The sequence below is a fragment of the Pithys albifrons genome, chromosome 7 (genome assembly GCF_047495875.1).
Source record: "Pithys albifrons albifrons isolate INPA30051 chromosome 7, PitAlb_v1, whole genome shotgun sequence".
In the NCBI taxonomy this organism is placed as follows: domain Eukaryota; kingdom Metazoa; phylum Chordata; class Aves; order Passeriformes; family Thamnophilidae; genus Pithys; species Pithys albifrons.
Genome location: NC_092464.1, coordinates 8,493,233 through 8,506,998, shown reverse-complemented (window position 1 = coordinate 8,506,998; position 13,766 = coordinate 8,493,233). Strand labels below are relative to the sequence as shown.

The 13,766-nt window shown below is 39.3% G+C and overlaps 1 protein-coding gene across 4 annotated transcripts in view; it reads right to left on the bottom strand.

Annotated features, from left to right (window-relative positions):
• Positions 1–13,766, bottom strand: part of DPP6 (dipeptidyl peptidase like 6) — a 547,763-nt gene that overhangs the window by 48,870 nt on the left and 485,127 nt on the right. For all 4 annotated transcript variants that reach the window (XM_071559976.1, XM_071559978.1, XM_071559975.1 and 1 more), the window contains 3 exons: positions 6,487–6,641; positions 5,209–5,306; positions 383–506 (listed from right to left, as the gene is read on the bottom strand). In XM_071559976.1, coding sequence (XP_071416077.1) covers positions 383–506; positions 5,209–5,306; positions 6,487–6,641 — 377 coding nt within the window. The remainder of the gene's footprint in view (positions 1–382; positions 507–5,208; positions 5,307–6,486; positions 6,642–13,766) is intronic.

The window sequence follows — 13,766 nt, the reverse complement described above, 5'->3', positions numbered from 1 at the left end:
AATACAGAGCTTATATCAATACACTATTTGTATTAGTGCATCTATAGAAAGGATTAATTAACTACAATTAAAATGTGTGTAGATAAGCATGAGCTGGTTTTAATGATATTAAATACATATAATGCAACTAGAATGCTGCACAGGTATTCAGGTTACAAACTGTTGAATACGGGTATTTCAAGACAAGGAATCACTCACACAAAGTATTCTTGGCCTTCTAGGTGTTAAAAAAAGGAAATATTGCAAATATTGTTTATATTCAGTGTATGCCTAAATAAATGGTACCAGATGACTTGTCACCAGGTAAAGTAACTTAAATAGTTTGTCTTTCCATGGGTTATGAAAACTTATGGCAAGTGACCCCTTTGCTCATCTCTCCTACCTTCGTGCAAACTCCAGTGGTGGCATCACACAGTGTCAGGATGGACACGTTCTGGGCCCTGTTCAGCCAGTTCACTGCCACCTTGGTGCTGGTTGCCCATTTCACCATGGTTATGTAGTAGTCCCTGCAAACACAGACATACAGAAACCAAATCACAATACTGCAATCCTAATGAATTCCCATAGAGGGGAGCAGTCGGGGGCTGCCACAGGCAAATAGTCCAGGAGAGATCTCTTTATTAAGAACACTGTGTCTTGATGTCTTTAGGCCACCTTATGTATGGATTTCAACCCTTAAAAATGACATTTTTAAAGCTGTGCCTGTGTTTTATCCACCACTTCTGAAAGTTATTTTCAGAGAAGATTTGAATACAGAGATAAAGAATCTTTCAAGCTATTCTGTCTTCTGAGAAGGATTGCAATGCCTGGAGCTACAAATTGATGCATAGGTGGAAAAGAAATTGCAAACTACTTCCATTTTGAGCCCTAACTGGCTGACTCAGAAGACCCGCTGCTACCAATGGTTGGATGCTTTATGCTTTTGAAACATTAGGGGCCTCTAAGTGTGTGAAGTGCATACCAAGGTACCTACAAGTGTATCTTTGCATTAAAAGGCAAATACCAAGAAGGATACAGTTGGGAGCAACACAGAGTTTCTGTTAATTAGATGCAGCTCATTGTCATAAAGTCATCAGCAGAGGTGTGATGATTTGCATTGCCAAAACTACCCTCCCACACTCCCTGCACCATCCTATATTGCTGGATATATTCAGATTGTGATATCACTTGGAGTAAATCATGAGTGTGGGCTGCACAGTCCTGTAAACAGTATCTGTATCTGCAGAAAAAGTCCTATGCAATAGTGAGCAATGAAACCACTTAGGCTGGGCTGAAAAATAGAGGATGAGGAATAAATTCAGTGATGGTCACCTTCTCAGAGCCAGGGTGTGGTGGTGTCCACCTCTGCAGCAATTCAGAGCACCATCACTTTATTTGTAGAATACAATCCTGTCTAAGTTGTCAAAGCTGGTGATGTTATAATATACTGCTGGGTTATGTGGGCCGAAAACATCCTTAAATTATAATACAACATTTTACAGCATATAGTCTATAAAAATTTATTAGTTCATTTGTTTGCTATAAAATATGTATAAGGAATTGTTGCTCTCATTGGAAATAATGTGCTGTGTCACTGGAGAGTACTTTGTGTTCTGGCAAGTGCTCCTGCATATACTGAATAGAAAGGGCAAAAACACAAAGGCCTGTTAGAAAAATGACACATTGGAAATTGATTCTGCAGTTTTCAGTAATATTTACTGTCTGAAACTGGCTTGGGAAAAATAACAAAAGACCTCAACACTTGCAGTCAGTGCACTGGAGAGAAGGATACATCCAGGTGAGACAACAGCAGTCTGAAAATTTAGTGGCTAAAATAAAAATTTAACTTTACTCTTTATCAGCAACAGCACAAACCCTAAGAGGAGAAAAACAACACAGTAAAATTAAACTGTATAACTGTCTTTTTCCTTTTCTCCAAAATGATCTGAGCAGATTCAGCTTCTCCAGGAAAGGAATGTGAATTCAATATCTATTGTGGCTTGGAGCATTTTTTCCATAATTCCAATTTAAAGGAAATATATTCAATTTTTTTATCCCTCTCTATTTGAGCATAGGAGCCACAGTTTTGTCTCAGGAACTTTTAATTATTATTTCAGGTGTCTCAAGATCTTCCCTACCACTCTAAAGAAGGGCATGGAGTCTCAATTTCTCTCTGAGCCTCTTCCAGACATGAAGAGAATGGATAACTCAACCCACAGACAACTGCAGATGCTTGTATTGTCAGTATTCTAGTTTCTGAGTAATGTTGAGTCTTTCATTTATCTCCTTTCACATCTCCTCTGTAAGACAACCAGGTTTTATGGTTTCCATTTTGCAGAGGAAACTGACAATAAGGTGTGATTCAACTAAGTTAATTTCAAACATCTGCTGCTCCAGCATCTGCACTGCTTGAGTAGCCAGTGGGGAGAAACAAGAAGTCAATGCATTTCCCAAGCCCTCTCCCCCTGATCTGTCCCAGATCATATATGGAGCTGACTTAAGCAGAACCCATTTCCTTCCATAAACCAAAATCCAGACCCCATCCCAGTAAAGACATTGGTGGTTGGGTTTGCAGTCCTCTGAGACTGGTTATTGTGCAGCACCCTTGTTCATATCCCAGATTTCCAGGGCTCCTTCCTGGAGGTATAAATGCAAAATATTAGGTATGAATCCCAACATGAGTTTTGAATCCACAAAATGAATATTTACAGTATGACCACAGTAATAGACACCACAAGGAACAGACAGTGATGTATTTTATGGCCAAGTGACAGGCAGCAGCCCAACCCATGGTTCCTGGAGCACAGACAGCTCCTGCCTTGGATACAGGCTGGAGTTTTCTGAGGTTCTTCATTATTTACTTGTTCCTGGCCTGCGCAAGGACCAGTGACAATTTCTGCACTCAGAGGAAATAACATCATTCCTTAATTTACCACCTGAGATGCAAATATGACATGAGAAATAACCTGGGTCATGATCCAATTCTGACCACCTGCTGATGTAATTCTTGAGGTCCAGGGGGTTTCACTACAATGAAAAATTTCTGTCAGGCATTAAATACTATAATTTTTTTTTCTCTTTTACCTGTAATTCTCACCCTTTCCCTTTCTTTTTCTCACAGAAAAGCATCACACTGGAGAAAATTTGGCAAAAATTTTCACAATGAAATATTTTTAAAAAGGAAAAGTTATCAATATTGTATATTTCCCATCATCAGCTCTGGGTTTTGGTTTTCTTTTAACTGAAAAGTATTCAATTTCTGTGTAAAGTTTCTGACTTCTTATAATTTTGAAAGAAAAAAGGCCATGGCATATCTCCACTTTATTATCTGCTTTTATTAATTGTACTAAATCACTTTGCTCCAGATAAAAAGAACACGAAATACCACTCTGTCCATAGATCATCTGCATGAACTGTGTGAGAACATTGAAATGCTTCAGATAGGACATGTCTGCCTGAACATTCTTATCACCAGCTTCTCCTGCTTCCTTGAAACTCTCTTCTGTAACTAACTGTACAGTACATCCCTCTAGCCTATTTTAATGAAAAGTTATCACACTAATGCTCTCATTTCAGAAAACATATGCATAATGAAAATGCACCCTATTGCTCCAGCAGCACTACTTATATCATGCCCTAGAGATGGCAGCTGCCGTGGCTTTGATGAAATATACAGACACTAATTAATTATGATGTATTTTGCATCATTTTGCAATATTGATTGCAACCACATAAATCATGGCCACCCATAACCATACAGAAAAAATTTATTAACAACACTTGGATCCCACAGTCTGAAGTTATTACCATAATTAAAATGTTCCTGAGTCTCTTTCTTTAAAGTGAATGGTACCAACAGGGAAATTATATTGTCCGTGAGCCACCATTCTTATACTGCCATGGGGATACTGTGTTGGGAATACCATGATCCTGAATTACTACATGCTGCATACAGATCTAAAGTTGAATTTTTTTAAAGGAAAATGCATTTGTGCCCATTTGGTTCTGTCAGAGGTCACATCTTTTGTTGTATAAATGGATTTGGCATATTTTAGAGGTATTCAGTGTAGACATGTTCAATGGCTGACAGCAGCTTTCCTATCAGAGAAAGGAATTCTCACCGTAAGTGATCCCACTGGTTTAGTGTCCTCTTATCAGACAACTATGCAACCTTATCCAAAGGCCTTATCATGCTTAATGAAGGTCACACCTGCACCCTCCCCTTCCCCCCCACACTGACCAGATTCATTAGCTCTGTCCTGCACCTCTGTCTATATATGCACTGGAATTACTCTACTTTAGCTATCAGCTGAAAAACTTGACCATGCACATGGTCAAGAACGTGTGATGTGCCTGGGAGCAACGACCTTGCAGCATTACACACGAAAGGGTCATTATTGATACTGTAGATGTAGAAACAGGGTCCGATTTTGCTTGCTCTTCTACAATGCTATTTTAAGTTTAAATCAAAGTTACTGAAAATCTGGATTTGGATTTTAATTTCCAGCCTTTGCAGGGAGGAGTGCCACGCACCATCTAAAGCTGCTCCTCTCCTGAACAATATAAATACATCTCAATGTAAACATAAACATGAGTGCCAAACACAAGCTTTGACCACATGCTGAAGTCCAAGACAAACTTTTAAACTCCTGTTGAATGCAGACCTAAGCACTTTAATTAGAAAAGAATTTCTAAGTAGTTGCTGAATTGCAGGCCAACTTCTAAAATACACTTGCCCTAAAACCAGCAAAGAGGTTTTCTTTTTATTTTTTAGTGAAGATGTATTTGCAGAATGTCCACCTGGTTTTATTCCTATGTTCACATCATGAAGCAGTGAGCTGGTGTTTGCTGTGCCATAGGGTGCCCTGTTTCCATTTCATTGTCTCTCACACAGGCTGCAGACAATATCCCTCCTATAATGCCTGTGATTACATATGGAATGAAGGTGTTCTTACAGACTTGGGGACATTCTGTCAAGTTCCCTAAAAAAACCCTACTCTAAAGTCAGTTTGTGTCACAGTGATTTGAAGTGAAAAATTAATGATGGTCTATAAAATACAAGTAAAAAGACAAATAATTTGAAAAGAAAATTAAGCAGATTTATACAATATGAAACTTTTTGTTTGCAGCAGAGAAAGGTACTGTAAAATTACCTGGAAAAAAGTCAGGCTCTGATCTAAATGTCCAAGATAACTGGAGTCTGGCATTCTAGGGAGAGAAAGCACCTACCTCATCCTCTGATCGTCTGGTGGAGTCATTTCCAGGTCATGAGTGGGTCCATTCAGACCAATCACATGCAAAGAAATAGTTGGATTTTCCATTCCAGCCTGCATTTTAAAATAAGTTAACATACCATAAACAACATGGAACGGTTTTGTTTTATTATATCCCCATGGATTAATAAATTGTATGGGGATATGGACTGGACTGTGGTGGTTGTTCGCAGGGGAACTGTAACTGTGGTGATGTGGCTCAGAGGTGTGGAGAAGTCAGGCATAAATAAGGGGTAATTTTACTTAGGACACTTCTAACCTTGGTTAAAAAAAAGCTACTTTTCAAGGCAACTGCAAATATTGCTATTTCATGCAGCTTTTGATAAAAGGTTGTCTAACAGGATGATGGTCAACATAGTAAAATATTGAATCATTTTGTACTGTAGCAAAGAGCATCTCCTGCTGAACCACTGTGATTTCCACATAACCTGTATATATGTGGATATCTCTCCTGCTAAATTATGGTTCAATTTGGACCAACATGTGAGATCTTGAGTAATCAGTGCTGAAAGCAAGACACCCAGAAGAAAAGACTGCAGCAGACACCCCTGCACTGCTTTAGAGCAGCAAATTGCAGCAATATCAGCAGCAGTGTGTCCATACTGGGAGAGAGCTGTGCTGGTGCTGTGCACCCACTGTAGGTCTCTGCAATCAAGGAGAGATTGGCTCTGAAGTCTTTTCTGTCTTTCACTGAGTTCTATGCAATGCTCAGACACAGCAAGTCTGAAAGTAGACTGTGTCTCCTCTTCCATTAGGCCATCTTGGATACTATAAGGAAGCCCAAATACCATATTTTCCTACTATACAAAAGGAAATGTATCTAAATATTTAATATATATATATGTATGTATCTATCCATAAATATAAAAATGTAACTAAATATAGAAATACATATAAATATAGAAATTGCAAACTCTCAGGTATCAACAACCCCATTCTAGCATGAGAGCAAAATTTCTTTTTTTGTGTGTAAAAAGCAAGGATATTTAGACTTTATTTCCATTATATTTAGAATTACTAATACTCATAGAATCAGAAAACTGCAATTTCACAAATGCAGCTGAAGAGTAATGAGACCACATTCACTGAGGAGCAGTGATTTTCCCTCAGATCTGTTTATTTTCATTGCTTATCAGTGTGCACTAATATACAGTCTCCTGTCTGAGCCTACTGGAAAGAAAAAATAATTTATTTCTGACAGAACAACAGGACTGATTGTTTTGTTTTCCCTTACCTTTGGATAATGATAAGTTTTAACAGTGGGGTAAAGGCTGCCGGTGTATATTGGGATCTCCATGGTGGGGACTCTGGAGGCATTAATTGTTGCATATGCTAACCTGGTGCCATCAGGAGACCACCAATGAGCAACGTGAGTCTTCAAGATTTCCTCTAATTAAAAAAAGAAAAAAAAAACAAAACAGGTGAGAACAGAAGAAAAGTCTATTAGGGGTAAATCATTAGTTAGCAATAAATGAAACAGCATAGATATGAAACCCCCAGTCTAATCACAGCACAGGGAAGATGCCACAGGAATATCAATTAAAATACTCATCAAATTATGCCATATACACAAATGAACACAATTGATAACAATTACTGCGTATTTATTGACTATTAAACATAATTACCTTGCTGAAGAAACATCAAATTATTTATATTAGTGCACATATTCATGACAGCATAAAAGGCTTTGCTACTCCTGCCATGATTCCTGAACATGGATACAGCTCACAATGTCATACTGGATACCTCTCAATCAATTCAAACAGTGTTTATACTTAGATACAAGTGCCTCAGCAAGAATTTAAATATTCCTAAACTCTCTTGCTGGTTGGGAGTAAACAAATACAGTGATTTTCTAATACTTAGGAAAGGCTGGAACTTCAAAACTCTTTACAGGATACCAGGCTTTAGAGTCTGTGGCTTGAATACCTACTTGACTTTTATCCCTATTTTATTTTTTTAAACACTTTTGTAAAGCAATTATCCATAAGTAGGCAAGGTCAGAGCTTGATGCTTTTTACTACTGAATTTTGGGATTATAGGATTTTTTTAGATCTCAGTAATGAAGTTGCATTTGAAAACGTACTCAGAGAGATGCCCATACAAATGTGTCACAGTTCAAGTATTTAAGAGGAAACAATATTGCCATCATAAGAAATTATTTTGAATACTGGTAGAACCTAGCTCTCATTAAAGTCAAAGAACTTCTAATTTCTAATACTTTTCTTATCATTTAATATCCTTCATTGTAAAGATGAGTTCATCCTACAGATCTCCAGAAAAGCTGTAAAAATTCACTCCTTCTCCAGAGTGTCTCCAGTTACTGACATTTGGAAGGCACTAACTTGGCTTTTTAAACCTCCCATTTTGTGAAAGGCAATAATGTAATCCATTTTCATTAAGAGGCTTAATATCATGTGAGTCATTCCTATTTAAACCACCAGAAGGGCTTGCATATGCTGTACAGATTGATGGGCAGAAAGATGGGTCCCATTACTTTAATGTGAGAATAAAAATTAAAGAGGCTACAGAGTGTTTCTAAGCCTTCAACATGAAGTCCTGCTACATGGGTCCAAGCAGCTCCAATGTCTGCCATCATTGCTGGTCACTGGAAAAATGAAGGAGGATTTTCTGAGTTCAGACCCACCAGGTTTGTACACTACTCCATGATGATCCCCGATCCAACCAGGACAATCCTCTGGGCTGAAGACTAGAAACTCACATTCATTTTTTAAAAAAAAATTTGCATGAGCAACCCCTGAAGAACAGACAATTATATTCATCACAAAGCAAATCACAGCTTTGTTAATCCAGACTTGCATATGGCTTGGGACAAAACTCAAGGTAACATCAGAAAGGGTGCAAGGGAAAATCATCCTCGACTTATGCTTCTTACGAATAACAAATTAATTAATCAAGGCTTAATGGCCACATGTAAGTGGGGTTTTGGGAAGATATTTAGGAAATTACAAACATTATATGCGAAAGCACATCTGGCACACTTGCTTTACTACATTGTCCCACCTGTTATATGTACATTTAAAAGATGCTGCTTTTGACTTTTATATTGGTTGCCCAATAAAGAGGTAATTAAGAGTGTAAAGGAAAAGGAGTAAAGATGGATGGCAGATGAATCCTTGACATTTTAACATTAATTAGGAACGACTTCATTCAGCAAACATTTTCTGCAGGATCTCAGACTTAATGAAGCAGTTTCGCTGAAGGTCACATACCCAGAAAGGTTTTAGTGCGGTTTTGTGGTCCTTTGTTAATGAGATTTAATTGAGTGAACCTTTGCCTTGAAACAAAGCCAGGACCTTGCTGTTATTAGAGAGATCCACTAGTTTTAGCAAACCAGAGAACATTCTTATGGAATGAAAAATGGATTACTATCAAAAAGTTTCAGCTAAAAGCAAAGCATAATTTTCAGCCCATTTGCTTTTAGGGACACTCTCTTCCTTGTGTTTGCTTAAACCATGACACACATGCTCAGAAAATCAGTTGCATTCAATACTCCTGGGTCTTTATAAAGTTAGTTCAGATCCTGCCTCATGTTTATGAAAAAACAGGTTTTCCTTAAATACCAAAGCCCTCCTACACATATAGCTCATGACTTCCTGACTAAGAGTGTAAAGTGATCATTGATCAACATTTTTGCTCTCTTCCCCAAAGCTTGCAGTCACTGAGTGCTACATGATGTGAGGGTGCTCTGAGTGAGCTGCTGAGATTCCTCACAGGCAGATACTGGTGCATCTGTGCTTTCCTTGACAGCCACACCAGGGCATGAAACCCCCAAAAACAGGGAGAATAAAGTATGTAGTTGCCTTAACTGAACAAGGGCTGTGAAGACATGCTGGGTTCAAGTGTAGGGTCTGAGGCAAGTCAGTGCTTATTCCGTGTTAGCACATTCACTATCGAATCCCTCTGAAACAGCTGCACATGACACTGCTTATAAATAGTGACTTTTTGATGGAGATGTATCAGCCAATGGAATGTTTGTGCTCACGGAGTATTACAATATGTGTATTTTGATCCTTCTTTCAGCTGAATAAGACTCAGTTGAATAATGATTTCAAAGCTGTGTGAAACAGTCTTCTAAGTTAACAGACCATCATGAAGAGCATTTGAAGTCCTAGGTCAGAGTATGTTCAGTGACAATTGGGTATATATTCACCTTAGAGACTTCAATATTGCTGGATGAGAAAAGAAACTGGAAGCAATAACAAAGGTGTGATGAGAAGAATTTTCCCTGAGCTGAAGGAAAAGTTGCTGCCTGTATTTCCTGGTAGGTACTTTCTTGCTCACCATCAGGAAGCAGAATGAGAAGTCCCTTGCTGTGGTTCCCAGATGCCCAGTAACAAGCTGAGGCAAATCTGGGGCTGGATGTAGCATTTGGCTGTGATACCATATGGGTGATCCCTGGAAGGACTGGTCAGTGAATCAGATATTGGATGGACATTTTCACTAGGTGTGTCATCAAAAACTAGCCCAGCATGTGTATAAAAGGCAAGGACCCATCTGCTTGTTTCAAACTGCAAGTTAATTTGAGCTATACTCAGAACATCAATGAAATGGAAAACTTGTATCTTACTTTAGGTAACAAAAATCTCAAGGAATCATAGGAAATGGATTTGGAGGAGACTTCAAAAAATCCTCTGGGTTGTTCCTCCATGGCCAATATCCACCCTGCAAGAATCTTCACAAATGGATTTTCCTATTCCTTTTAATACTTGTACAGCACCTTTAGCAGAGTTTTAGCCATAGAGCTCCAACACTTTTAACTATCATGTCCACCTCTGTCTAAGTTCTAAACAGCCCCACTGAAGTGCACCCAGACCTCGGAATTCTCTCATATACTCAACATAGGGAAAAGCACCAGGGCTTTATCTTCTGCAACCTCAGTGGCAACCAGCAGGTTCTGGGAAAAAACTGTTGTATGCAACACATGTGGAAATCCACACAGATGGTTTTAATGTTCTGAACCATAATCTGCCATTGTGGTACTTCTACAGACATTTCCATGACAAATCAACTTCCCAAGTTTGCACACAGTTCTAGACTGGTAGAGTTCCTCTTTGTTAATAAGCACATGTAAATCCATGACCAAAGGGATTTCTTCATGCATTTATAAAAATCTGACTAATTCTGCAGCCTTTGTCCATCCCGAGTCATATTTGTGAATTTTGCCTTTCTGCTGAAGGTGGCAATGTTCTTCTGGCTTGCTGTTTGGGAAAAGTTGAAGCCTTCACCAATATTGACTGAGAAATCCATTGGTAGCTTAGAGGTTTCTTCTAATTTTTGAAGTTGACATTGCATCGTCTTCTTCAGTAGAAAATCAAAATAATATTATGAATGTTGTGCCCACAGAACAGAAAGACAGATAATAAATAGTTTGATTCTCCTCTGAGTTCACACAGATCATGCACACACACAAATACCAACATATCTAATTTTCTCTCAATAGACTCATTAATTTCAGAATATTTTAATTTTTACACAAAGTATTATGTAAGATTTTGTCTCGCAGAGGGAACTTGTCCTTTGATATTCTTTATTGTTGATGTGGTAAAGAATAGCAATGCTGGGGAGCGTAAACAATGGTTTTGTTCGATAATGCATTGTAGCCAATGCACAGATCATGAAGTATTTCGTGTGTTCAGGACATTTTGCTGTTTTATTAAAACTGTTAATAAAAATGAATTTCAAGCAAAACAAAATTAAAGCCTAACATAAAGGCTATGGCTCACATTAGGAAAGAAAGCTCAAAAGAAATTGTCAGTAGGACGCATCAAAAGATCATGAGAGGGAGAGAGATCAGAGAACAGAAAGGGGATCTAGGAAAGGAGAAAACAAAGACTTCTGAGATAGCAAAACCCCAAGGGTTGTCATAGAAACATCAAATAAATACAAATGCTTATTTGACAGCTGCCATCTGTTTTAAAATCAATTACTAGATCATCTCAAAGCACCAACCACACATCCAAATCAATTACTATTGTACAGTTTGGAAGCAAGTATTTTTAGCCAGTTAGGGAAAACTCATTGTTCATATTGGCCTTCACTGCTCCATGTTGCTGTAGAAGACCACCATGCCATCTTTCATTCATACACAACTCATTTTTTTTCTTGGTGTAGGACTACACTGACTTCCATTAAATCACTGTAATAGGTATAAAATGAGTGTTAAAGTAGCTATGTGTATGCAAATAGTATAAAACTGCTTTATATTACTAGATCCAATTTACATTTTCCTGTGTTGACATTATTTTGTGCTGATGTCAGCAATAGCCCTGCAGCACTATTGATTCCAGAGCAATTAATCCTCTTTCACAGTTGTCTAATTGAGTCAGGTGGAAAACCCCACGATTTTGCAGGGTAGCTGAACAATTCAACAACCTTTTGTAAAAGAAGATAAATTTAATTTTTTGGCGGAGCAAACTCCAGGCTCAGCCCAGTCCCACAGTGCTGTATGCAAACAACAACCATTCTCAAGGTGCTTGTGCCATTGTCCAAGAGATCCTTAGGAAAAAAGCCCACCCTGGGACCCTTTACTCCTACTTGAACACACAATCTCCTTTGCCACTGACAAGCTACAAGCTTAGGAACAATAAACTGTTACTTGCTCTGATGGTGTTTTTGAGGACATGCTTTAGAAAGCACTTTATAGACACCACATCCCTGATCCAGAATCTCATCCCCCAACAACAGCAGCATCCTGCAGCCATGGAGCTGAACAGTTGTAGGGAGGAGCTCCCACATGTTCTGCAGCCACGAGAAGGTGGCAGCCCCTTGTCTCAGGGAAAGGAGCCCAGCCAGGAGTTCTGCATCTCCTCAAGTACAGGAGAGGTGTGGGCTGCAAATGTCATTATTTCCCTTTAGTCATGTGGTTTAATTGCTTGAACACACATTGTTTTCTGCTCACACAGTCTTGCAGCCCCTTGCTCCTGCAGAACATCATCTTGAGACAGCAGGAGAGGGTCTGGCCAGCACTTTTGCTACCCAGGGACCTGATGCTGATGACCTGGAGAGAAGCTCATCGTAGCAGGGTGGTTCATGCTGGTAACTGAGGACAATGCCACAGGACTTCTCATGTGTTCTGCACAGTCCACAAGGTCACATCTTACCTTCACATCCCCTGTGCGGGTCCTGGAGCTGGTCCATGCAGTGAGACAAGCCCGAGCTCAGCAAACAGGCAAACCCCATTAAATCTGAACACTAATGGGTGATGGTCCACCTTTGTTTCTGTGAGAAGGTGGCTCTGTGTGACAACATCACAAGCAGCTGTGTTCCAGAAGAAGACATGTCACTGTTGATCACCGATACCTGCCAAGGACCCCTGAGAGTACATGGGGATGAAGAAAAAACAACATCCAGCAAAGCCAGAGCGTGCACATCAGAGATGACTCTGGCACCCAGCCTGGCCAAATCCTGACCACTCCAACCTGGGCTGCTCGTCCATGGTCCCAACTACCAGCAACAAGAATGTCTTTAAGTTGTCTCTAAAACAATCTTTAGGACACCTATCCCCAAGAAGCAGTATGAGATCACGTTTGGATGGCACCAAACTCCAGAGAGACAGAAGAAATTTTCTGAGGATAGTAATTTTGTCCCCTTCAAAACTGCTAGTTTAACTTTTGTAGTTTTATTTTGGTTTGGTTTTTTTCCCCAGATCCATTGATTCTTCTAATTTGTTGTGTTTACAACAGTAAGGATTCTGTAGCTGTTATATGAATCTGGGCATTGGACTGTTGTTTACAAGGTTCTTGGCAAGTAACTGCTGGACCTTCTTTGCTGTCTGAGTGCTTGGGGGCTTCTAAAGCTGATGTTACTGAACACCAGGTACTTCTCTGAAGCTCCTACTGAATTCATGCTGGAGGCCAGGCTCTGACTGTAGTAAATAAAAAATCATGAATGTTTAAAATCTCCCTCATTGATACAAATGGATTTGTTAAAAAAAAACAAAACCTCACCTAACAAAACAGTTACATGCAAGTGTGAGACATCACCTGAGAAATGCAGGTGGATTCTCACAAATAAGAGAAGAATTCAGCTATTTGGAAATAGCCAGAGAGGCTCCTCTGGGCCATTTTCACATCCTGACACACTGAGTGCACTCAGCTCTACAAAGTCCACTTAAGGTACAAAAAGCCATGGAGATGAGCTGTCCCTTTGGTCTCTCATGGACCCTGGGTCCCCACCAGGTGCAACAAGCAACTCCCCAGGAGGTTTGGCCCCACCTCCAAAGCAATCACGGTATTCAGGCAGGGTTACCACATCACACACAAAGCCATAATGTCCTACTGGCACATCAGTATTTTGGGGCCTGCTTTGTAATAAAGGCTGTCCTCTTTGGACAACACAACAGAAAAACATTGAGTTGACTTCACATCCTTCCTATGCTCTTTTCAGAAGTTTTTCTCAGTGCTTCTCACTTTTTCTCTTCTGTGCACTATCCTTAAGAACCTTTAGCTGTTTGCTTTCAAAAGCATTAAGGATCAATGCTCACAGCAA